The sequence below is a fragment of the Lactuca sativa genome, chromosome 8 (genome assembly GCF_002870075.4).
Source record: "Lactuca sativa cultivar Salinas chromosome 8, Lsat_Salinas_v11, whole genome shotgun sequence".
Taxonomy (NCBI): domain Eukaryota; kingdom Viridiplantae; phylum Streptophyta; class Magnoliopsida; order Asterales; family Asteraceae; genus Lactuca; species Lactuca sativa.
The window spans coordinates 80,837,139-80,864,576 of record NC_056630.2 but is presented as its reverse complement, the minus strand read 5'-3'; the positions used below and the strand labels follow the sequence as shown (position 1 = coordinate 80,864,576).

The window sequence follows — 27,438 nt, the reverse complement described above, 5'->3', positions numbered from 1 at the left end:
GAAAAGAGAGGAAGCTTAAGGGAAGAAGTGAGCAGAATCAAACCATGAAGGAATGGATTTCGATCGCATTACTTGAAGATTAGATTCTCGAGCTGCTACTTAGAGTTAGAATTAGATTGCTATGAAAGATGTATTAGCATAGTTTTTCAATGAATTGCATTGTAAGGACAAATTTTTCCGCAATAAAATAAATTTTGATTTTATATTATTTATTTATCCTTGCAATGGCGTGTATGAAAAAAATTGATGTTAAAATGTTTCTATTATTATCAATAATGGATTTGATTCTTAATTATGTTATTTGTGGAAATGTCGAAAATTTACCAAATAGGAAAAGTTTCTCATCGCCCAAGTTTCAATTGGACAGAAACTTGGAATCATGCAACTTGGTTGCACGATGAATGAGAAATTTCATATTTGGAAATTAGACAAATTCGTTGACAAAGTGTCAAGTGAAGGACTAGGAGATCGAATACACAAAGGTGTGTGTTGATCAAGTCCACCACAAGAGTAACAAAGATATTTGTCATGATTTTCTAAAGGTCTAGTAAATATGATTATACTTATAAGATTAAGTGTAATTTTGAATTGATTGAAAAGTTTATATCAATAGCAGAACGAATAGGAAGAATCAAGTAGGCAGAAAGATAAAAGTTTCTCCATTCTAAGAAGAAGGGAGAGTACCTTTTACGCTTTATGATAAGTCTTAATGATTAAGAACCATATCTCAGTTGATCCTCTAAGTGAGTCTTAGTACAATTGCATGTCTAAGAAAAGGAATCAAGAATTGAAGAAATTGTCAAATCAAGAAGTCAATCATATTTCGTTCCAAAAACAAGTCTTATAGTTAAGATTGTGACATTGAGTGATAAGTATTGAAAAGGTTTATAACATTCACCAAATGTGGAAAGTTGTGATGTCTTTGATAAGACAAAGACCAACTATGACCAATTTATGAAGTGTTTTGATAAAAACTACATTAACTCTTGAATATTTGTTTGTCAAGAAATGTTTATTGACAAGAGAATCTTATATTTCAAGGAGTCAGTGGGAGTCTTAATGGTCTTGAAAGGTTTCAAGAACAAATCAAATAAACCTTATCGATCATCACTAGCACACGAGTTGACGTTTACAACCTATCGTGTTGATACTATTTTGTTTTCTGTGCCATTCCAATTGAGTTAATTATGCATGTGAGTTCTATGAGTTCTCATTTGAACGCATAAAAGGCAGACACCTTGATCAATGGAAAGTACATTGATATGAAAGGGTGAGCTGCTCAACTACTTGGAAGACATGGTGGGCAGCTGTGTTACCATAAGGCAAGAAGTCAAGATTAAGAAAGTTCGGTCCATATGAGTTTGAATTTGTCGTGAACTTTGGTTTTGACAAATTCACATGGATAGGAACACATACACCATTAAAATCTAAGTGTCATAAGATTCCCTCCTTCATGAAAATGACTGTAAGGAAATGCTTTCACTAATAGAGATTTTAAGAAGATAATGATTGTGAAATTGCATTCTTGAATTCGATTATGGTTACGGTATCCCTTTCCATGATTCGAATTGTGAGATTTGGCAATTGGTCTGAATTGTTTAGACACACATATGAACTATCTAAGGCAAAGGTGTATAAATTTAAGAAGCCTTGATAAAATATTATCAAAGCATTGGGTATTAGAAACATGAACTTAAGAAATTCAATAAGTATTGTTTTTCTTGAAGTTAAGCTGGTTTATGAATACATGTCAAAGCTAGTGGGAGCATAAGTGTTATGTTTATAATAATCATCATGATAGTGGGAGCATAAATGTTATGATTATATGATTATTATGGAAAGTATTGCAAGTTAGCAATATTAATTATAGAAAACAAGAGTTATACTTTGCAAAGTTGTAAGGGTTAAATAGTTGTTTTGCTATAATTAAGGAAGAGAATATTATGCTTCATTTCAAATTTAAAGGTTTAGGTTGTGAAATGTTAATAAATTTAGTCAAGGAAACATAGTGTGTTCTCAAATTTCGATTATGATTACGACATTCCTCTTCATAGTTCGAATTTTGAGAACGTAGCACATAAAATATTATGGCAGAAGATTGATAAAGTATCGAATCTTCATGTAAGACATTATGCATCGTGTCCCATACGCTTCGGGTATAGGATTGATTGTAAATGCTATAATATTTGACCATTCTAAAATTTTCCAAATGTCTAGCGCATTTAGAGGGAAAAAGGACAAGAATCGGTTTTGACTAAGACAATTAAACAACTATCAAAGGACAATCCAAAGTTCGCCTAGGATTGGTCGCTTGTGAGTAGTTGGAAGTATATTATTGGATGGACCATATCGACATTATTATGAATAAAAAAGATTCTATTAAGAATGAATTGTCATATGGTAAGTATGGAAAGTTTTCCATATTGGGAATTGAATATTGAAAAACTATGTCTAGATTATAAACTTTTATGCAAAAGGATGTTCAAAGGAATGTACTTTGAGTGAGAGACATCATATCTAAGGAATTGTATTGTAACAATCTCCGATAGAGGACTTTGTAATTTCATTGGCAATAGTCATTGTGACTTTAGTGCAGTGACATTACAAAAGGATCATTGCATAAAATGTTAGAATCTAGCATATTCCATAAGTGGCAAGAATTTGATTTTCTTTCACTTGTGAAAAGGATTAGGAGTTGTGAAATGAGTATGATTGGAAATGTGTTCATTTGATCTATTTCACAAAGTAAGAACCATAGGTAAACATTGTGTGCATGCTAGGAGCATGGGACAAGTGTAGTAATAATTCAAGTAAGAAGTTGATTACCCGAAACAAGAAATAATGAGTAATCGATATGGTGATAAATAAAAGGTTTGAGGCCATATGGGATTAGTATTATTCTTGTGTTTCACTTTGCATGTTTTGACTTCCTGAATAATTTAATTGGTTTAGAACAGTCAAATTATTCGAACGGGCCACAGTCGTTCATACGTTGGAAGTAGGTATGAATAAAGACTGTCGTGAATTGGTGTGTGGATTGTCTAAAGAGTATTAGACGTAAGAAAATGTTTGCTGCAACGTTCATGAATGCTTATGAATATGATTTGAGCATTGGATTAAACCCACGCTCACTTGGATCACTCCATGAATTGTATCACGAGTGATTGGTGAGACGATAACATCTTATATTCTTGAAACCAAGATGTGTGAGTTGTATCTTGCAAATCGGTTGCACATTGATAATATGTAAACGCACCAGTAACTTGGTGTCATAAAACATATTGTTGTGTGTGATTCGGTGAGTGAGTGCAAGCAAGCATTGAATCAAAGTTTTTCCGTTCCTTTTATCCAAAGTAGGATAAAAGCGATATCTTTGGGCCCCTCGATGATTTAGTGATGACAAACGTAAATACTCGGCCGAGCTAGGTCTAATTTGATTTGTTCAATTAGTCAGTCGTCATAAATCGGAAGTCGAGTATAGAGAGAATGATTAGAAATCATGTCTCATACGATATCTAGAATGGAGGAATATATGATCCCTTATCTAAAGGACACGCGTATCTGATAGGATCAGAGTTGACAACGGCTTTAGAAAGCTACGATTGTAGATCAGGATCTGAAGTCATACGCATAATAGTTATTAGACTTATCCAAGTGGGAGACTGTTGGATTAGTGTCTAAGTCAATAACTATTTTGGTATGTACTTGACCCGATGGTGCATGGTCCTTTTGGGTTGCCTTCACCAAAGCAACTTGATAGGATGAATTATGGAGAGAAAGGATTAAATATGATTTATTAAAATATTATGAGAATAATATATTGAAGGAGAAATCATATTGTTTAATTAATATTAGTCAAGAATTAATAAGAATTAAGTTTGTGACTAAAAGAGATTAATTAAACTTAAGGGACTAGAATTATAAATATAAGATAATTGCAATTGGGCTATGGATTGCCTTATATTATAAGGGTGGACGAATTCTATGGGGAAACCCATTAGAAATCGTCCAAGGGCTTTAAGGAAAGGAGTCCATGGGTTGCTTAGGGCTTAAGCATCCAAATTAGGGTTTCCTTGTTAGATAACCCTAATAGCCTCACTATTTAAAGAGCCCTTATGCCCTAAAAACGTGGACAAGCTTCCTTCTAGAGTTTCCACATGTTTTTAGAGCCTCCTTCTCTTCTCCTCTTCATCTTCTTGATCTTGGTGTTTGTGAACCATTAGAGGAGTGACATTTGTGACTCTAAGCTTTCTAAAGTCAATACAAGAAGGATTTGAGATTGTTATTGCTACATAACAATCAAGGTATGATCTAAGCCCTTAATTATATGTTATATTGATTATCATATGCTAGATCTAGGGTTTATAGTCTTGGATGAATTGCATGTATAATAGAAAAACCTAGATCCAAGCATTAGGGCTTGTATGAGCACATAGGATGTTCTTATAGCCAAAACCCATCAGTTAAGGCTAGGGATTCCCTTACCCTCAACATCCATCACTCTCAAACGACTTCTTTTGCAACCCCTAATCCTTTTGGAAGCTTTTATGCTCATTTTTCAAGTTCTTGGTGGTTTTGAAGGAAGAAGAAGAAGAGTTAGTGCCTTGATTCAGTAAGCAAACCTCCCCTTCACTTGTGTGCATCTTCTGGACCCTTTGTAAGTCCTCAAGTTTCCATCTTTTCATGTCTTTCTTCTTAGATCTAGGTTTTATGGCATATTATGGTCCGTTTGAGGTGGTTTGTGTGGGTTAAAGAGATTAAGTTTGCAACTTCATGGTTTCTCTATGTCTCATGAATATTATATCTCATAGATCTAGGAAATGGTGGTGATTTGGAAAAAAATTTGTAGGTTATACTGCATCTTTTTAATGGGTTATATAGGTTACAAAAACAACACTCAAAGTGGAAAATACTTACAATTAAGAATTTGGGCACATGTAACCTAAAATAATCTATGTATTTCACAAAAAGACAACATACTTTGAATTAAACAAAATTACTACAAACCTAATGAAATCAAAATTCATAAAGGAAAGTCACATACCTTTTGACTTGTTGTAGCCAGTGTTCTAAAAGGCGCGCCATGGCTTGAGGCGTGGCTCCGCCGTTACGAAAAACCTCATAACGTTGCTGTTAGGTGTGGCGCGTGGCAAGGCGTGATATGGCGCGCCATGGCGCGTTATGGCGTGTTATGGTGCGTGTTTTTTCGTTTGAGACACAGTTTTTTGTTCTTTGTTATGTCTTTTCTAATCGGAGATACAAGTATTGTGGTTTTTGTTAAAATTTTGTTACGAGTTATTGATCTAACACTTCTAAAAAGTAGTTATATTTAATATAAATTTATATTTATATGGTAATATAATTTTAAATTAATACAAAATCGCCGCCTTACATCACGCCTTGAAAAACGCCATGGCTCGCCATGGCTCGTTAAGCTTGAGGCTTGACCTTGCCGCCACGCCACGCCTCACGCCATTTAAAACCTTGGTTGTAGCTAACAAATCAAACCAATCTTTCTTAAATGGCTCTTGGAAGCAAGCACCATAAATCTCGTGCCTTTGATGGTTCACACTCAAACCCTATCAACTAAGGAAACTTGAAGAGGGAGAGGAGAAGGGAGGCAAATTTTCAATTATGCTCTTAGCAAAAGGATTGACCGAACATATGAGGATAATAAACCCTATTTATAGCTTATAGAAAGACGCTAGATAAACCTAACCCGATTAAAATAATATTATTTCAAATTAGGTAATTATCTAGTTTCCTAATAATCAATATCATCTTCGAGGGATATTTTAGAAAGCCTAGAATACTCCTCAAAACCGTCCACCTCTTGTGGAAGGTTCTGGAATTCCTTTTGTTCGACTATTGAACAATTACAGCTTAGGTCTTTGCACTTTTAATTAATCTAATTAATCTCAAAATTAATTGTAATTAATTCTTAATTAAATAATACTATTTCTAATTAATATATTATTCTCATAATATATTAACAAATCATTTATTGCTATTTATTAATCATATAATAAATCAATAAAGAATCTCTCTCTATCTCTAAAAGCCATCCTATCCAATTACAAGGTTCAAGGTTCCAAATGGCGTGAGGCGTGGCGTGGCGGCAAGGTCAAGCCTCAAGCTTAACGAGCCATGGCGAGCCATGACGTTTTTCAAGGCGTGATGTAAGGCGGCGATTTTGTATTAATTTAAAATTATATTACCACATAAATATAAATTTATATTAAATATAACTACTTTTTATAAGTGTTAGATCAATAACTAGTAACAAAAATTTAACGAAAACCACAATACATATATCTCTGATTAGAAAAGACATAATAAATAGCAAAAAACCGTGTCTCAAACGAAAAAACACGCGCCATAACACGCCATAACGCGCCATATCACGCATTGCCACGCGCCACGCCTAACAGCAACGTTATGAGGCTTTTCGTAACGGCGGAGCCACGCCTCACGCCATGACGCGCCTTTTAGAACACTGACAAGGTTTGACGGTAACCCAAAAGGACTTTGCTAATAGTTCAAATATATATATATATATATATATATATATATATATATATATATATATATATATATATATATATATATATATATCAAGGTTGTAAAAATCGCTCGACGTTAGCTAGTCGGTGGACTGGGGTTAAGGGATTAATCAGCTAGGCGGAGATTAATCGGGTACCATTAATTGTTAATTTGTTAGATTTTAAAATATTAAATATGACTAATATCATATAAAAGTTCGTAAATGCCACTAATATCATAACAAAATAGGTTAATATGATAAATACAATACTAATCATACCTCAAATAGTTTTTATTGAGATATAAATTCTTCAAAGTGTTAAAATTTAATCGGGTTCTATTGTTTCAATCATTGTGTATGCATGGATTAATCGCTAGGCGCTCTCTAATCAGTCGAGTAGCGCTTAGGGATTAATCGGGACCTAATCGGGATTTTTACAACACTGATATATATATATATATATATATATATATATATATATATATATATATATATATATATATATCAATTTAGTTATTTCCTTAGACACCTAATCCAACATGTTTGACCTAAATATGGGAAAGGACATGCATGGGGTATGCATATCCATAAACATTACATTTTAAGGGTCCAACTGGGTCCCTAGAGTACTTTTGGAAGTTTTGGATTAAAGATTTGATGGATTACGTGCTTAATGGTCTAGGCATGTGCATTAAGTTGCCTTTTTGGACTTTAAAATTTCGATCTAGACTTAAGGGGATGTCTTAAGGGATAAAGTTGGAAACTTTATCCATTAAGACCTTGGAAAGGACCACATCTGAGCTTTGGAGCTCTTGAAATCAGAAGAAAACAAATTAAGCTCGATTGAGCTTTTCAGACCAGTCCCCACAGCGTAGCCTTAAGCTGCCACAACATGGCGACTGGGGAATCATTGACTGTTTTGGCATTTTATGCCCACGACGTGGCCAATGAAGGCCACAACATGGAGGGTCGTTGTTGGCAATTTTGACATTTAGTTGACCGTTGACTTTGAGGGTTGACTTTTGACTCGTTCACTTTTAATCAAATTTATAGTTTTAGAAATATAGCTTAAGTATTTATCTTGTTAGATGATATAGGTAGCGTTTAGCACATATTTCCTATTTTGCGAGTCATTGACTTTTAACTGCATTAACGAGGTGAGTCTTCTCATTATACTCGTGGGACACAAGCATCAATTTTGACCCATTGGATTATGCTAGTTGTCTTTGTGACACTTGCATGTTATATTGTGATGGGCCTATTTCTATATAGGGATAGGCCCATTTGTATGTTAGGTTGGGCCCATTATTTATGTTGGTTTGGGCCTATTATTATGTTGGGCTAGGCCTATTTGTATGTTGGGTTTGGCCCATTATTTATGTTGGGTGGGCCCATTTGTATGTTAGGCTGGACCATTTATTTGGTATGTGGTATTTTGGGGAACTTATTAAGCTTTGTGCTTACGGTTTTGTGGTTTTATAATTCCAGGTACTTCCAATTGAGAGGGAAGGGTCCGATATGATCGCACAACATTCCCTTATGATTTCCGCATCGAGGATCATAAAGGTGGAAGTTTTATAGACATGTATGTCCAATATAGTTCTAAGATCTATCTTAGGTCAAAATATGAACCCTAATGGCCAAAACTTAGGCAAATGATAAGATCTTCCATCAAAGACTAGATCCATGACATATAATACTCTTGGGACTCAAGAGATTCATAAAGTTGCCAACTTTTTGAGTTCATTCCCTCCAAACTTGCTCAAACATGAAGAACATTAGATAATATTCAAGATCTAACCACCAAATGACATAAAGCAAAGAACTTGGACACTTACAAAGGTCCATATATATTATGAGGTGATGATAATGTTGATTCCATGCAAGCTCCACCAAAAGGTCTTCTTCTTCTTCTTCTTCTTCTTCTTCTTCTTCTTCTTCTTTTTCTCTTCTTTTTCTTCAAGCCAAGAAAGCTCCAAAAAGCTCAAGAATCAAACAAGGGATGGATGCTAGGGTTTTATGAGGTGAAAGAGGGAATGGAGGCTGATAATGAACCCTAAAATGGGTTTAGAGGGGTTTAAGTACGAAAGGAACCCTAAAAGAACGATGGGCTTAGGCCAGAACAACTGCCACGTCGTGGCAACTCTTGGCCATGCCGTGGTGGCTCAATAAAATGTATGTGTCATTTATTCAATGCCATGCCGTGGCATAAAGTTTTTCCCCAAAACACCATTTTTATCCCTAGAGAACAAAAAGCTAAACCATACTAGAACACGGGTGTTACATAAGGTGTGGCTAATTGGGCAAATTAATACGAAGTTATGCTTCTATGCAGTATATTTGTTGAAAATAACATGTTTTTGTTGCTAATTGGGTAGATTGGTAGGAAATTATGCTTATGTGTAGTAAATTTGCTGAGAATAACATGCTTTTTGTGGCTAATTAGGCAAATGAATACGATCTTATGTTTTTGTGCAGTAAATTTAACAAAAGAACAAGTATTTTGGGGCTAATTGATACGAAATTATGTTTTATTTTAATAAATTGGATGATAATAAATAGAATACATACCATGGAGCCTTTGTTGTAAGAATCAGACAAAGCTCTAGTAAGCTTGAATTTTTATCGCTTTCCAAACAAAACCCATCTTTCCCCATTATAACAGTTCTTTAAGCCATCAAATTCGACCCAAAAAGTTGCCAGAAAAGAATTCTATTCCCAATTTATAATTCCTTCTTAAAGAGATTATAAGGTTGTAAGGTTTGTAGATATGCCTTCAGCCCACATGTAAAACCATATCGGATGAATAAAACGAAGAAATTGAGCCTCAATCCTAGAAAAGACAATGAAGTTGGAATTTTGATATTAATTCTCAATCTACGAACATTTTCTGTCTGATTCTTCATCTTTCTCGTAAACAAGGAGTAGCACTTTAGCAACCTAAATAAAATTACATATATTGGATTACTTTGAGGGGTAGCATGAGCTAACCGTGGCTCTTAAATGGTTCCACCCCTTCACAAGTCAAACATTTGGATATAAACTTTGCAACTATCGCCTTCATATTAGGCCACCAATACAAGTTTTGTCTTCTAAAGACTCGAGTCCCTAAGTTCTTACGGTCAAAAGATTATTGGAGACAACGAGGCCAACAATGTCTCAGGTGTGATGTTCAGTTTTTATAGTGTCGATTGTATGTTTTTGTATCCGAACTTTGTACAAATTTTTTTCGTTTTATGTTTTTAAAAATATTTGAATAGTGATAAATGATTTAACGTTAACAAGTGTTCCACAGCAACTGATATGATGTATGCTAAACGCATGGGACCTATTTGTGGAGAGAGAGGTCTTTTGGGGGGTCTTCTACCTATAAACATTGTATATCCAATGTTTTAAAAACCGGTTTATTAGTTGAACCGGTACGGTGACCGGTTCCCGGTTCAACCGGTTCGACCGCCGGGTGAACCGGTTTTTATATTTTTCATGTTTTTTTTTTCTATTTTCCTACATATACATACATATAGAAATTAGGAATATGATGTTTACAAGTTCAAACATTAAAAATACACATAAAAATAAGTTGTAAATGAATCAAAATACATTAAAATAACACATACCCATAAGTTTTACTATTTTACATCAATCCATATACGTCAAAAAGAAAATAAAATATAATACCGAAACGAAATATAGTTTTGATGAATACAAAAACATCAAAAGAATTTATAACTTTTACCATATGTTTTTATTTAAAGAAAACTAAATAGATTTGAAAAAAATCACAAATGTTTATTATGTAAATGGTTCTTTTTCATGTGCTTTTATTCGGTTTAACCGGTTCAACCGGTTTATTTTGACCGGTTCAATCGGTTTTTTCTAAAAACCGGTCGGTTCAATCCGGTTCAGAAATTAATGTTAAACCGATGATAATTAAACCGCTCTCTCTCTCGGTTTCCGGTCCAACCGATTCGATCGGCCGGTTCAAACCGGTTTTTAAAACATTGTGTATATCTATATTATATAAACAAATATTTAGTGAAATATTGGAAAAATGTTATATTAATTAACAAATAACTAAATAAATAAATAACTAAAGGTACTATATCTTTAATTAATTTTTTATTTACTCTAAAATTGATAAAGATAAAATGCTTTTCATCGTTAACATACCTATGCCTATTTTAAATAAATGTTTATACAACGGGAAACATTTGGTTCAGTGGTCAGTACAGTTGAGTTCTTCACACCTCTCGATCATAGTTATCATATAAACAAACATTATTAGTTGAAATTATGTACCACAACCAAACATAAAAACTTATTTTTCTAGAAAAATCGAATATTATATATATATATATATATATATATATATATATATATATATATATATATATATATATATATATATATATATATATATATATATATATATATATATATATATATATATATGACGACTTAATTTTATGAGACCGTGAGACGCATTTTTTTTATTTTTTTTTAATTTTTTTTAGTTAATTTAAGTTCCGAAAATAATATTTAGAAAAAGAATTTTTGGATTTTTCCATTTATTTTGCATTTTAAAATTATTTTTTAGAATATGTACAGTGTAATATTGTATTAGAATATTTCACGTATTTTTCAAAAAAAATAGAATTTCTTTTATTTATTTTTTAGTTAATTCAAGTTCCGAAAATAATATTTAAAAAAAGAATTTTTAGATTTTTCCATTTATTTTGCATTTCAAAATTATTTTTTAGAATATGTCAGTGTAATATTCTATTAGAATATTTCACGTATTTTAAAAAAAATGGATTTTTTTTATTTATTTATATTTTTTTTAGTTAATTCAAGTTCCGAAAATAATATTTAAAAAAAAAAATTGAATTTTTCCATTTATTTTGCATTTTAAAATTATTTTTAGATTTGATCACACGGTCTCACAAAATTAGAATGGTCTCAAATGAACCTGAACCTATATATATATATATATATATATATATATATATATATATATATATATATATATATATATATATATATATATATATATATATATATATATATATATAGAAACCGCTGAATTATATAAAGTAGCAAAAAACTAGAATGAAACAATTATATCAAAATAGAAGCTAAAGTTAGGTTATGAAGCCATGCAGTCTAGCCTAACTTAGTTTTGTAACATCTATTAAAAACTCAAAAGAAAGCCTTATCTACGACACCATCAAATAAGAAATACTTTTTTGGGGAACCGTTCCATACAACCTAGTGTTTCGAAAATTCCAAATGCTCCAAAACATGGTCAAGATGACTGCATCAAAAATCATTCGTTGACACCTCCTCAACATGACACTATCATAACAAGAGAATAACGATTGCACATAAATATGGCCATGAGGGTAGAACCCCCACCAAATAGCAAACAAACTCCAAATATCAATAAAATCTAGACAACTTGCAAAAAGATGTTTGATGGTCTCCATGGCGCCAAGACAAACGGGGCATAAAATTGACGCCACAATCGTCTTCCAACTGACAACAGTCTTTGTGAGTATTATTTGAAGAGCTTGCAACATATTTATCAGGATTATGATTTAAAAGACATTTTTTGAGAAATGTAATAAAGTGGGAGAGTGTAATAGAATTAAAAGATGTGAATTCTAAATGAAAATAGTTGTCCTAAATAAACAAAAAAATGGTAATTATCTTATATGTAACTACAGTGGCGGACCTATGTGGAGAATTGGGGGTCCCGGGCCACTGTTTAATTTCCGGGTCGTAATCTAATTTTTTTTTTTTTTTAATTTTCTATTAGATGCACTCGCTTGAAGTACGAGGGACACCCCTACTAAAATAATATGCGTCCGCCACTGTGTAACTACTGCAATTGTTAAATATGCATAAGAAAATAAAAAGCTTGAAGATATCATTTTTAATATATATTTAATACTAAAAGCTATTCTTTGTAGAAAGGTTAATTTAGGCATAAAAAAAGTGGGAGATAGTACACACGTTAGCTTCTTATATGTGAGACCACATATCATATTTGCTAACGTGTTCATAATGACAAAAAAACTCCGGTTCTCTTTAAAACAATGCCCTGTAGGCACATATTGCGTACAACACGGCACACCCTATTGCTCGTGCGACCCCGCATGTAGGACCGTTGATAATACACATAAAATGTTACGTGTCACTCGATTAGTGGTGCCGCTTTAACAGACATAGTGGGTCCCACCAAACGGTATTCTTTGACTACGTATTATTTTTAATTAATATTTTTGAATTTAGAACGTTAGTTAAATGTTATATCTCACGCCAATAAAAACGATATTTGTAACTTGAGATAATATATAAAAAAGACTAATGGGATTTTCAAACTTTAAATAGTCAAAGGAGATTATTTAATTCTTAAGCTTTGCCTATTTTACATCAAATTCTGTTAAAATAACAAATGTATCATTATCTATAAATTGTTCGTTTATCAAAATTAAGATAATAATATACTTATCCACAAGATTAATAGAAAATTGAGATGTTTCCACAAAATTTTTAAAAAAATAAGATATTTCCACAAAATTAATAAATTTGAGATGTGGAATTATTCAATGAACACACTGAACACAATTTGAAAATTATCACATTATTACAATATGATAATGTATTTTATATTAAAAAATACAAAATTAATTAAAATTTTGATTTTTTATCTGAGTTATTGTTATAAAAGTCTCTAATTTTACACAAAATGTACAGTTATGCCTAAAATTGATTTTTTTCCATTAATGCCTTAAAATTTGCCCATTTAGTTTCATTTAATGTTTTTAACAGGTTTTCACCATTTGACAAATGGTTCTAGGGATTTCTGATTAGAGAGGGTGGAGAAACAAGACAAGTCTTTTTTCCGGTGGGTGTGTGTAATCAGCGGCAAGGGAGATTATCTTCTCCAAAGAGGCCCCCGCCTCCATTCCAACCATCGCAATAAGGGATGTTCTCCGATAAGACCTCCGCATCCAACCATCATTTTGGGGCTTGTTTAAAGCTTGGTTATACCAGATGGTTTCCAAATATTAAAGAGAGATGGTTGAAAGAGATTTAGGAAATCATAAACACGATACAGAGAAACATACAAATTGATTCGAACCTGTAAATTAATTCATCAAGGAAGAAGAGAACCTTTATTCTTAATTCATCAAGATTATCGAACATCAGGGTGCTAGAATTGAGCTTTCACCCCTATGATTTGCAGGTCTCTCTTCTCTTGTCCTGTATTACTGATCCATGCTCACCAAGATCCACAAATTCCTTCTCCCTTTTGTTCCCTCAAATTGCATAAAAGAATTGAGATTCACCCTTTGAGTCGATTAACAGGTTAACTTGCTCTTTATGTGTGCACTCTTTTCGGAAAAGAAACTAACTTCAAAATTAAAGGATCAATCCCCCTCCTTTCTCTTAATCGATGGTGGAGTAAGGTGATGACAGTGGTGTTCTGATAGGTTAATGGTTTTTTTTTAGATTTTTTATGTTGTAGGTTTTTGTTATTGGTGTTGAGGTGTGCTTATTATGGCTAGATGGTGTTTGTGTGGGTGGTATTTGGTGATTTAGAATAGGTGAAATGGGATGAAGGTCGGTCCATTTAGGGCTTTTCACATATGGGGTTTGTGTATTGGTCTAGATAGGGTTCTTCATCACCGAACACCGACCTTTGTCATCACCATCATCTACCTATTGTTTTTTCTACTACAACCCTTAACCAGTTAAAAAGAAGGGGAAGGGGTTGATTTTGTAAATCATTGACGAGGGGATACACACGTATACAAAGACGAAAATGATAACCGAGGAAATGGCATAATCGTCCTTATGACACCTGCTCAACTTCCTCCCAGTTCCATATCATTCAGAAATCGGAAATTGGTGTGTAGATCAATGATTTGTTTCCAATCAAAAGATGCCAAAGAGAGGACAAATCGATTTTGATGATCGATGTTGGAGTTTTTTTGCTTAATTAGTGGCAAATGGTAGTGGTGGTAGAGTCTGATGGTATGTGGAGGTGGTGGATGGTGGTGACGGTGGTGGCAAAACCACACATTTAATGTAAATACGAGGGCTTTTATGGCGTGGTGACCTTGTAAAAAGGTGTAAAACCTACTAAAACGTTAAAATGAATAAAGTTAGGCAAATGTGAGGCATTAATGAACATAAAAACGGACTTAGGTCATAACCATACATTTCACAAATATATGAGGGCTTTTATGACAATAACCGTTTTTTTATCCATTAATAAATATGAATAACAAATTAGTAGACATCGATATATTATTCATATTTTGAGAAATATTAAAAACACTTTATATTTTGTGTTTCTTCAGATTAAACCTTAAAATGTTTTTTGCCTGAAAAAAACTTTGTATTTTTTTTTCCAGTTTTTTCGATCAGACCCTTTTAGTAATTTTTATTCTAAAAAAATTTGTAAAATATGAGGGTTTTTACGAAAAAAAAACTAAAAAACTAAAAAAATGAGGGCTTATTTGGAAGAATTTAGAAGGTGAAAGGTTTTTTTCAAAAAAAAAAAAAATACAAAATTGACGTGTGGAAAAAAAATGAAAAAAATACAAACTCTTTTCAGGTAAAAATAAATTAATGTTTAATTTGGAAAAATACACAAAATATCAAGTATTTGGATTAACCCATATATATATATATATATATATATATATATATATATATATATATATATATATGGTTAGAGTATTGTGTTATAACTATCTATTGTGTGCATGTAAGATTGATTGTGGACCAATCATTTTAGTTATTTTAAGAAAGTAATTAATGCATATTACATGTTGAAGATAAAATGAGTAATAATTTAATATTCAGTATTAATATGCATTAATTGCTTTCTTAAAATAACTAAAATGATTGTTCCATAATCAATCCTACATGCACACAATAGATAGTATATATATATATATATATATATATATATATATATATATATATATATATATATATATATATATATATATGGATGTCAAAAAGTCCTGTGGGACCCCGATCTGTGGGGGCCCCGTCCCATTTAGGGGTATTTTTTGAAAAAAATCGGGGACGGGAGCGGGGGCGGGGGCATAGTTAACCCATGTTTTACTTTCGGGGGCAGGGGTGGGGGTTGGCAGTCCCGTCCCGAAACCCCCATGGGGTCCCCGTTAATAAAGTATATATATTTACATATATTAATTATATAAATATAATAAACCATAGAATGATTTTTACATACTAAAATTCAACCAAAACATGTTTTTAAGATGTTTGTAACATGTAAAATTATGCTATAAATAACTATTCGTTACCTAAAAAAGAGTTGATTTTAGCCTAAGCAAGAACTTCTTTTTAGCCCACATAAGCTAGCCCAAAATCAATCGGGGGCAGGGATGGGGTAAGAAGGGGAATTCGGGGGCGGGGATGGGGATGGGGGTGGAAAGGATGGAGATTTCGGGGGCGGGGGCGGGGGATGCAATCCCCGTCCTATTTGCCCCCGTTGACATCCCTATATATATATATATATATATATATATATATATATATATATATATATATATATATATATATATATATATATATATATATATATTATACATTCATATTATATTATAAAAGAAACATTTTTTATTTCACCACATTAATTTAAAACTCTCATGACTTTTCAGTTTTTTTCTAATAATAATTATAAGTTGGTTAATAAGGTTGAATAAATATCAAACCTAAAGTCTAATCATATAAAAACTAAATTTCAATATTAAAATAATATCTTTACTTCTACTTGTAAAGTTATGTTTTGTTAACTTTTAACATATTATACTTAAGTTATTAGTTTTAATATATTGTTGGATGGAAACCGTTATCAATTTAAAGACACAATTTTAGAATAATTAGTATAAAATATTTAAATTATTAATTTGAATATAAAATTACAGTGTCAACTTAAATATAAATTTTAGTTTAACTTAAACAACCCAAAAAATATTTTGTAAATAGTTAAAAGTGATTAATTGTATTGTCTTTCTAATAATGATTATAAGTTAGTTAATAAGGTTAAATAAATATCAAACCAAAAGTGTAATCATAAATATATACTAAATTTCAATTTTAAAATAATATCTTTACTTCTACTTATAAAGTTATGTATTTAACTTTTAACCTATTATACGTAATTTATTAGATTTAATATGTTATTATATGTAAACCATTATCAGTTTAAAGCTACAACTTTTGAGCAATTTGGACAAAATACTTAATTTTTTAATATAAATATAACATTACAATATCAACTTAAATATAAATTTTAGTTTCACTAAAAAAAACCAAAGAATATTTTGTAAATAGTTAAAAGTGATAAATACAAAAACTAAATTGTAATCTCAATTTAACTAAACTATTTCCTAAAGATATTTTTATAATCGTTAAAAGTTTTCAAATAAGTAATTTAAAATAAATTACAATAACAATAGTTACAAATAACTCTATATATAAATGGTTATATAGTTACCTTTAAAATTAAAAAACAATGTTTGATGTTTAAAATAATTATATTGATAGAGATTAAAACATTAAGCAAATAAATTTTAAAAAATTAATTAACAATAACAACAAATATAAATAACATTAAACCATATATTATATTTAATTTTATTCACATGTAACTCGTGGATAGAAGTCAATCAAACGGTTAAGATTATGCAGTTATAATAGATGCATATATTATTATATAATTCAAAATAATCAATATATTATATCAATTTAGTATATGAATTATTATATCAAATTTAATAACAACGTTATTGCTATATTTAAAAAAAAAACATATATTTGTAAAGACTTCAATTTTATAGATGTTTCTGCGCAACGTGCGGGTATTCGCCTACTATATATATATATATATATATATATATATATATATATATATATATATATATATATATATATATATATATATATATATATATATATATATATATATATATATATAGGTTTTGCAAATAAATGTGATCATTCATGTGTCATAATTTTTTAATGAAATTATGTTTGGATCATTTATGTTCTAAAGCGTCATATTATGGTTATTTTAGTGATTAATTTTAACGGGGGAGAGAGTACATAATGGTTTTTATTCATTAAAGAATAACTGAATAAAACTAAATAAAGTAAAAACACTTGATAATGAGCATATATATATATATATATATATATATATATATATATATATATATATATATATATATATATATATATATATATATATATATATATATATATATATAACACAAAAGTTGAGTATGAGACTAACCCTTGATTGTTGTATAACATATTCATATAAGAATAAACACCAGATGAAGTAAATAAAACCTGACATTGAGCAAGAAAATATGTGTATACAAGCACAAATGTATATAAAACTTCTTTCGAATTCATTTTCTTGGGTTACTTTTGGTTTTTGTTTTCCTTTTTATGCTGAATCTCGAAATGGGAGATGAAGAAGATAAGTCGGTGGTTAACTGGTTATGTTGTGTGGGGGCCGAATGACAGCAGAGTTCCTTTCTATTTTAGGTCGGTCTCATCATTCAATTCGACACGCAAGGTGATTTTTAACATCTTATCTTTCACTTAACACCCATATACTTAAACTAACTTACACATTCAGCCCTTGTAGTTTGGAGCTATATATGTGTTATAATCATCTACGTGAGTTTTTTGAAATGTCCATTGGAAAATAACAAAACTTTAATGATCCATTAAGACTATGTTTGACATAATAACTGAAAAACTAGTTGTTAAATAAAAAACTAGTTGATAGCTAAAAAACTAGCTAATAAAAAATAACGTTTGCTAAAACTAGCCGAAAGATATAAAATGACATAAAAAGACATTTAAATGAATGTGTATCTATAGTTAATTAAGGTGTATATTTAGAAAAATTTAAAAAGCTCTTAAAAATCTACTCTAAGACCCCGTTTGATATGAATCTTTTCAGGTCCAAACAAATTTTTCTGGCTAAATGAACCGAAAATACTGTTTGATTTGCATAAAAGAAGGAGTCTTTTCCGGTAAGATATGTCTTTCCTAGAAAGCCCTAAAATCATATCTTTTTGACTGAATGGGTTGGAAAAACAATTATACACCAAACCCCACCTCTTTCTTTCTTTATTGGATTATTAATTTTTTTAAATAACTTTTTTTAAATTTATTTTTATTGAATTATTACTTTTTCCATCATTAAGCACAGTCAATCAGATATACAATCAAACAACATGGTTTCTTTCCCAGTCTGAAAACTTTCCCAGACAACACTTTACCAGACAACAGTTTCTCAGACAGAAACTATCAAACGGGACCTAAGTAGCTTTTTAAAAAGCTAACTTATAATCTATTTTTTGGTTTGCCAATTATGAGAACTTAAAAACACTCGAAAATAAGTTAGTTTTAGCTCACTAAACACAATCTAAATAAACTCTTCTAGATAAAGTGTATGTGATGTTAGTATTAGTTGATCATTTAATGTAATTAAAATTTATATAGAGTGTTAAAAAGGATTTTGATGATCGTGGAATGCATACTTACACATACGAATTTGATTTCGCTTGCAACAAATGGCGGAGGGAAACCTAAACAAAATTTCGAACTAAAAGTACGTTGAAAAAACATGTTCATAAGTGATATATTATGAAATTTTTTGAGAAACTTGCTCAATTTGGAGTCAGCTTAGTCAATTTGGTTGGTCAAGTTTGGTATTGGGTCATTTTTGGATTAATTGGGTCTGTTTGGGACTGACTTGATCAATTTGGTTTGCCAATTTATCAGTTTCGATCAAGTCGACTTGTTAGTTTGATGAATATACCTTATTTTAATTTTCAAAAAATGCTATTATCATTATTATAGTTATTATTCAAAAGTGACGCGTTATGAACATTTTATACTCGTTTAGATGAGCATAAAATACTTCTAACATGCAAAACGGATTCTTACATTCATCAAGTCGTTGCTTTCCAAAGCATAAATTTAAAAATATCTATATAAATTATTTTATATTGAATTTCGTGTAGCTCCGGCATTAATCAAAAATTCAATTTGAATAATGAATTGTATAAGGTCCAGTTAGGAACCATTTTGATTATCAACAATGTTTTAAAACCCGGGTTTTTAGTTGACCCGATGCGATGATCGGTTCACGGTTCAACCGGTTGAACCGTCGGGTCAACCCGGTTTATGGTCCTTTTCTATTTTTATATATTTTTACTTTCCTACATACTGAATAAACATATAAAACCAATAATTTGATGTTTACAAAGTTTAAACATTGAAAAACATTGAAGAAACCGTAAACGGCTTGTTGTTTTGGCGTTCGCTACTTGTATCCAACTATCCAAGCCCTTTTAAAACAGGTCAATCCGGTTTTAACCGGTTCGACATAAGCGGTCGAACTGTGGTTTAGGGGAAACCCGGCCGGTTCGATCCGATCCGTATTTTTACGAAAAAACGCTTTCAATTAACCCGCCTTCTGCCCCGGGTCACGGTCCAACCGGTTAAATCGGCCGGGTCAACCCGGGTTTTTAAAACAATGATTATCAAAACAATTTTTCTCCCGTTTCCAAATAAATGTCACAAATCAATTTGATAACTGATACATGTTTAACATAATTTATATTAAAAAGTGGAATATATAATTATCTTTTTACGATTTTACCCATTCCTTTAACTTAACTTGAAAAAAAAAACCCTTAAACAATCAGTTTGATACAATCAAAGACTTTAACATAATTTATAATAAAAAGTAAAATATAACTACCTTTTTGCCCACTCTTTTAGCGCTTAATTTGAAAAAAAGAAAAAAAAACACTTTTTTCTTATTTCACAAGTCATATCATTTCTCACTATTAATATCACTTTTTTTTTCTATGTTAATATCTTTAAAAAAATTCAGAATTCAATAATCATTCAAAAAATTGAAAATCTATTTATTGTAATTTCAACCAACACAAACTAAACTTCTACACCCCATTCTTTATAGTTCATTGATTAATTCTAATCATTCAATATAATATAATTACCAAGGTTCCAAATAATGTGAGCCGTCATGTGCGAATAAATCAAGTACCAAACTTTACAAACCATAACCAATCAAAATATAGGCTTACCAATGAAGATGCTCTAACTAAACCATATATATATATATATATATATATATATATATATATATATATATATATATATATATATATATATATATATATATATGACCAACTTTATGTTGGTGTGATATGGAAGAGCAGGGAGGTATAGGGGAAAAGCGAAGGAAAATGATATTATGATAGGGTTGACACAAATGGGACACAAAAATATCATTTCTTTTGTTAGGATTATGACAACTACTACTACTACTTTATAAAATAAGCTCCATCTTCTTTTGTAAAGTCAATAATCATACTCTCCACCCTTTCTAAACTTTAATTATACAAAACTATGCTCCATCGACATTTTAATAGCCAAATTTAACAATTGTAAATGACTTCACACATAAATTTGTTAACAAAACATAACCCACAACTAATCAATTAATTACAGGCTTTCAATATATCAGAAACTTACAAATCCAAGAAAAAATACCAAGAAAAAGGCTAAAATCAAGTCTCCATGCATCGAGGAAGAACAAGACATCTCTAAAAACTAGCATATCACCTTTGTAATCATCTACAAAACAAGGATTTTCTTAGTTCCCTTCATCCACATAGTAATCATAACCAAAAACCCTACTATATAAACCCTCTTCACCTTCTTCACAAGATCTTGGTTTTCACATTATGGGAAATGGTATAAGCAAACTCAATCTAAATTGTCATGTCAAAAATTCCATTGGAGAACAAAACCTCTATGAACTCGACGACTTTCATTCTCATAAACTCGATCATTATTGTTACAAAGTTTTAAAAGCAGCCACAGGGAAGTTTTGCAACAAGAATCTAGCAGGACAAGGAGGTTGTGGTGATGTTTATAAAGGGTGGATAGATTATCGCGCAAAAGATTCTGCAAAACCAGGACATGGTTTAACTGTTGCTGTTAAAAGGATCAAGAAGGAAGGTGTTCAAGGCATAGATGAATGGAGGGTATGAATTTTTTTTTAAACCAGAAATGTATTTTTTTTATATAAATAAATCTCATTACAATCCCTTCGCCACTAATTTTTCAGAATGAATTGAAGATTTTGAGTAGTTTTAAACATCCAAATGTAGTGAAACTGTTGGGATATTGTGCTGAAGGTATGCACAGGATGCTAGTGTTTGAGTTCATATCTAATGGAAGCTTGGAGGAGAATCTTTCAAGAGGTAAGCTCCCAAAACTCTAAGCGTGTGTTTATTGTTTGCTCCATAGGACATGACATAAAAAATTCTAATGTATTTGACGTGTATTGGATTGTAATTGAGAGTCATGTGTATGTAACAAAAGTTTCAATTGGGTACCACCCAAAACCATGGCAGATGACTATATACCCTCTCAAAAGATGTGAATGTTCTTGTTATTCTCATCGTTGAAAATAATCATAGAAAGGTTGTCCAGTATAATGTAGTCGAGTCGAAAGTACAATCAAATTCATTTCACTCGACAACCATGTAACTAACACAACCTAAAGTATGTTCTTTAAATTTAGGCACAATATGAAGATTTGGTATTTCAAGAAGTTCGGAATAGTCAAAGGCCCCGTTTGTCAAACACTGTAGAATATGAACTACTCTTGACATGATTGAATTTTGACTGATGTCAATTAGTCAAAAACTATAATTCTCACCCAAAAAGGTGGAAGAATAAATAAAAAAAAGTGAATGCCTCTTTCTCCCTGTTATTGGCTATAACCTTAGAAAGCTTGTCCATTATAGTCTACTATAGCATAGTTTGGTTTATCTGAAATTTAGATATACGTATTTTCGGATTCGGATACGGATAATCATTTTATAAATTTTCGGATATTTTAGATTTCCGAAATCCAAAATTGTGTTTTTATATATATATATATATATATATATATATATATATATATATATATATATATATATATATATATATATATATATATATTTATTCAATAATGTAGACGGCCACCAAATATTAATCAAAATCCATTTATTTTTATTTATTAGTCATTTGATCTTACATTCTTAAGTAAAAACTTAAGAACACTTATTAAAAAAGATTAACTTTTTTTTGAAACGGTAAATATACCATACTACATCTAAATTATTTCACATATGACAACTACGGAATTTAAACCCTCAATCTCAAAAATGAAGGACAACACTAGATACCCTTAGGCTGGAAGCTTTTGGTTAAAATTAATTAACTACACTTCATTCATGTATGACACCCATTTAATAAATGAACCAAAAACAATTTCACATATAGTTTTATTGGCATAGCGATATAGCGATATTTATTGAATAATTATTTACAATTTATTATATACTTTACAACTTTTGTCATGATTAACTACATTTTGATTGGACATAGGAGGCTAATTGCTGTCATTATTACATTATGTAAAAGGGAATATACATATCTTGCATAACGCATAATAGTTAACATTATGAAGCTGGAATATAAACATTAAGTAATCAATTCTTCCTCTAATATATAATGCCACAAATAGTCCCTTGGTTCTTATTTTTTTCTCTATTATTTTGTCGTTTGACTTCTTTATGTATGAAAAGATTAAGATATATTTTCGTATGGCTTTTGGAAAACTGTTGTTTTGCTCTTTAGGAAAATACTTAATTAATGACAAAAAAAATGGATATCCAAATCACTATTCGAATCCGAATCCAAAATTTCGAATGCGGATTCGAATATCAAAATCTATTATCTGAGATTTCCAGATATCCGATTTTGAACGCCCCTAGCGTTCGGTCATGTCCAATGTAACAAAACAGCCTAAATATTGTCTTTAAATCTAGGCAAAATTTCAAGATTTGATGTTTGGGACAAGCAGAATGCAGTATGGAACTTAACTGGAGAAAAAGAATCAAAATAGCTAAAGGGTTAGCACGAGGTCTCGAGTATCTTCACACCATGGACAGACCCGTCATCCATCGCGACATTAAATCCGCCAATATTCTTCTTGATAATGTCAGTTTCCAACTTTCTTCACATATCCCTCACAATCTCTTCTCATTCCAAATTGTTATTTTATAGGATTTCAATCCAAAGATTGCAGATTTTGGGCTCTCAAGATTCGGGCCACAGGGTGACAAATCACATGTCTCAACCTTGGTTCTTGGAAGTAAAGGCTACTTTGCACCCGAGTACATTGGCACAGGTCATTTGACATTGAAAACAGATGTTTATAGCTTAGGGGTTGTACTTTTGGAGATCCTTTCAGGGTTAAAAGCGGTTAAAAGGTATCCAAATGGAAAGTTAACAGAACTTGCTCATTGGGCTAGACCATATCTTAATGATAGAAAAGAACTACATTGTGTGATTGATAAAAGGATTGTAAAGAATTTGGATGTTGAAGAAGCTAATGAGTTTGCTACCATTATTCAACAATGCCTTAGTGTAGATCCAAGAAAACGTCCAACAATGACGCAAGTTTTGCATAGTTTAGATCGGCTAGAACGGAATATGGATAGATGGAATTATAATTTCGGCAATGGACATGTACTTACAAAACAATACCATAATATTTTGTGAAATTTATGAGAATATATAATGTTGCAAAGATTAGGAAGAGTTGGGTATGTTTCTTTTTTACTTAATGGTGACATTTGGTAAGCTATGGGTGTGTTTTTTGACTTATTAATGTGGAAAAAATGACTTAATAGAGCCATAGCAATGACTCTTTGACTCAATAAAGTCCCAAATTTTTACAAATTTGCCTCATTTACTTTTTCTTTCCATTACACTAGTACCTCAAATGTTTTTTATTCATCAATCAACACTTTATCCATATGGGAAAAAAGGAATTTAATCATATCACCATTTATCCACACATCACTTAATCGAAACAAAAACAGAAAGAAAGAACACCTTAAGATGATAGTTTTCTTGTCATATTCATTTATCATACCACTATACGCAAAAACCTAATATAAACAAAAAGGAAGAAATCAAGAAACACATGATATACATAATTACATACAAACAACAAAGATTTAGTCTTCTTCACATCATCTTACTTGTAAACTTTGGCGATGATGTGGCAATGGAGATGCCAAGGGTGTCAAATTACGTGGACTTTGGCGATGATGTGGCACTTGTCTCATTGGTGATTTCCCAACCGGACTAGACATAACTTTATGATGATCTTTTGAAGCACCTTTTGAGGCTTGTAGCTCTTCTAGACTACTTAAAACTTGAGACATTCGAGGTCTTGTTTTAGGCTCTAAGTTAAGGCATTGTGAAGCAAGAGTTGCAGCAGTGTAAGCAGCTTTTTGAGGGTATTGTCCTTCCAATTTAGTGTCCATAATCCTAAATAACTTTCTTTTGTCCCCTAAATATGGTTTTGCCCATTCAACAAGATCTTGTTCTATACCAGTCTTTTGTTTATCAAGAGCACGTCTTCCAGATAATAGTTCTAATAAAACAACCCCAAAGCTGTATACATCACTTTTTGCTGTTAATCTTCCTGTTTATATAAAAAAAAACAAAAAAAATGACTTTGATATCAATCATATCATAAGTTCATAACAATGTCAAGAGCTTAATGGATTGTTTAAAGTAAACTTCACAATCTTGATCTGTTTTTCTAAAGATAAAGTATATTATTGATTATGGTAAAAAGGGTAAATGAGTAATTTGAGAATACAGACCTGTAGCAATGTATTCTGGTGCTGCATACCCTTGAGTGCCCATTACTTGAGTTGAAACATGAGTCTTATCACCAGTTGGACCTGCTTTAGCCAAACCAAAATCGGATAGTTTTGCATTGAATTCCTGATTATATTAGAAATTTGAGAGTCGTGAAAATCTTTAAAACGTGAAAAAAAAGTTATAAAGATAATATAAATATGCAGTTTAATGTTATTATACCGCATCAAGTAGGATATTAGAAGCCTTGAAATCACGATATATAACTTGTTCTTCAGCATCATGAAGAAAAGCAAGGCCTCTTGCAGCTCCTATTGCCACTTTGAGCCTTGTTGCCCATGGAAGTGGTTGAGGGCCTCCTGTAAATTTCAAAAAAGGTTAAATTAAACTTCAAACCACTGAGTGCAAATAGAATTGCAAAAGTTAATCAAAATTGGTAAAACATACGTCTAAAAAGATGATTCTCCAAGCTTCCTTTAGGCATGAATTCATAAACCAAGAGCCTACTATCGCCCTCTGAGCAATACCCAACAAGTTTAACCAAATTTGGATGACGTAATTGCCCTAGATACTTCACTTCTGTCTGCAAAAAAATCAAATCATAAACTTTAAGAAAAGAAATCAAGAAGACAAGAAGAAAAGACCCATAAAATGAAACATACGAGCCACTCTTTATGTCCTTGATAACCCTCTGGTTTAAGCTTTTTAACAGCAATGATCATTCCAGATCCGGGTTTTGAAGCAGTAAGAGTGAATTCATCGATCCAGCCTTTGAAAACGCAACCAAATCCTCCTTCACCAAGAACACTATCTGGGCGGAAGTTTCTAGTGGCGTTCTTTAATTCGATGAATGAGAAGGGTTTTACACTTGGTGATAATAGTATTTCACCTTCGGATCTTGGGGTTTGAAGACTTGAGGCACTGCTCATCTCACTGTAAGATGAAATGGTCAGGCTTGAAGGACCAGAGTACGAACTTTTACTCACATTTTTTGAGGTTCCTGAGGATAAGGACGTCAAGTTAACCGTTGTTCAAGTGGAAATGGCAAAAGGAACGCTATGATTTGCAGAAATGAGCAATTGTATTGATATGGATGGAAAAACAAGTGTTATTATATGTTCTTCAAAGCGAAAGAAAAAGGGGAACTATTGGTTAAAAACTAGGCAACAGAAATCTTAAATTCATAAACGAAATCATAGGCTCGAGAAGATAAAAACCCAGTGAAAATATGAGTTAATTTACTGGATCTCGAATTTTAGGAGAAAATTTGTTCGTAGTTTGAACTAATTATATCCCAAATTCCCAATTCAAAAATGATCTCAATCACTGCACTGGCGATGCTTTGTTATTGAGTAGCAATTATGCAAATTAAGAAATGATTCATGAAAAACAAGCAACGATCTATCAAATAGCGTATAATTCATTGATGAAATTACCCGAAGCATGGGAGCTGAGAGTGGTATCTACTTGAGCTGAAGAAGAATTCAAGCAATTACCCATTTGAACCGAGCAGAAATCAATTACCCAATTCCCCGGTTTACGAACTTAAATCGGGGGAAGATTCAAAAAGAAAGAAGGGTTTTGTTTCACGTTTGCTAATATGGCGGCAGGTAGGAAAAGAGGAAGAAGGATCCTTATGTAAAAGATTGAAGATGACTCAAAGCGAATACGTTCATGTTGACTTGCAGTCCCCCATAACCCATCCACCACTCCTTGGACGCTTTGCTGTCTTATGAAATCGTCATTAATATCAACATATGGGCTGCACAGAGGCCAGAGAGAAGGTGTTCGCCACTTCGTTCCATGTCGCTTTCAATTCAAACATGTCCTTCCAAGCAAAGATTTTTCTTTTTCCATGGATAAGGACAAATATAAAATATCAAAAATGTTCAACTTAGGCCCCTTGAAAAGTTTGAAACTTGCATTTCACCCCTCCATTTGGTTGGATCATGACTATTTCATCCAAATTTGGGCATATTAGACTACTAGAGACGCGTTATTGGCGTGTTGCTATCATTGATTATTAATCGCTAATGTTGTTTGGATTC

At 31.6% G+C, this 27,438-nt stretch overlaps 2 protein-coding genes across 2 annotated transcripts; one reads left to right on the top strand and one right to left on the bottom strand.

The window, feature by feature from the left end:
* Positions 1–21,396: 21,396 nt before the first annotated feature.
* Positions 21,397–24,274, top strand: LOC111896077 (probable serine/threonine-protein kinase PBL3). The gene is made up of 4 exons (XM_023892097.1): positions 21,397–21,699; positions 21,783–21,918; positions 23,574–23,710; positions 23,777–24,274. The coding sequence occupies exons 1-4, from the start codon at positions 21,397–21,399 to the stop codon at positions 24,272–24,274; spliced, it is 1,074 nt and encodes a 357-aa protein (XP_023747865.1).
* Positions 24,275–24,596: 322 nt separating this feature from the next.
* On the bottom strand, positions 24,597–27,238 carry LOC111896061 (probable serine/threonine-protein kinase PBL3). Its single transcript, XM_023892085.3, has 6 exons — positions 26,827–27,238; positions 26,053–26,390; positions 25,838–25,973; positions 25,613–25,749; positions 25,393–25,516; positions 24,597–25,208 (listed from the first exon to the last, which is right to left on the bottom strand). Exons 1-6 carry the CDS (start codon positions 26,888–26,890, stop codon positions 24,751–24,753), a joined length of 1,257 nt encoding a protein of 418 aa, XP_023747853.1. The 5' UTR covers positions 26,891–27,238; the 3' UTR covers positions 24,597–24,750.
* Between the last annotated feature and the right edge of the window lie 200 nt (positions 27,239–27,438).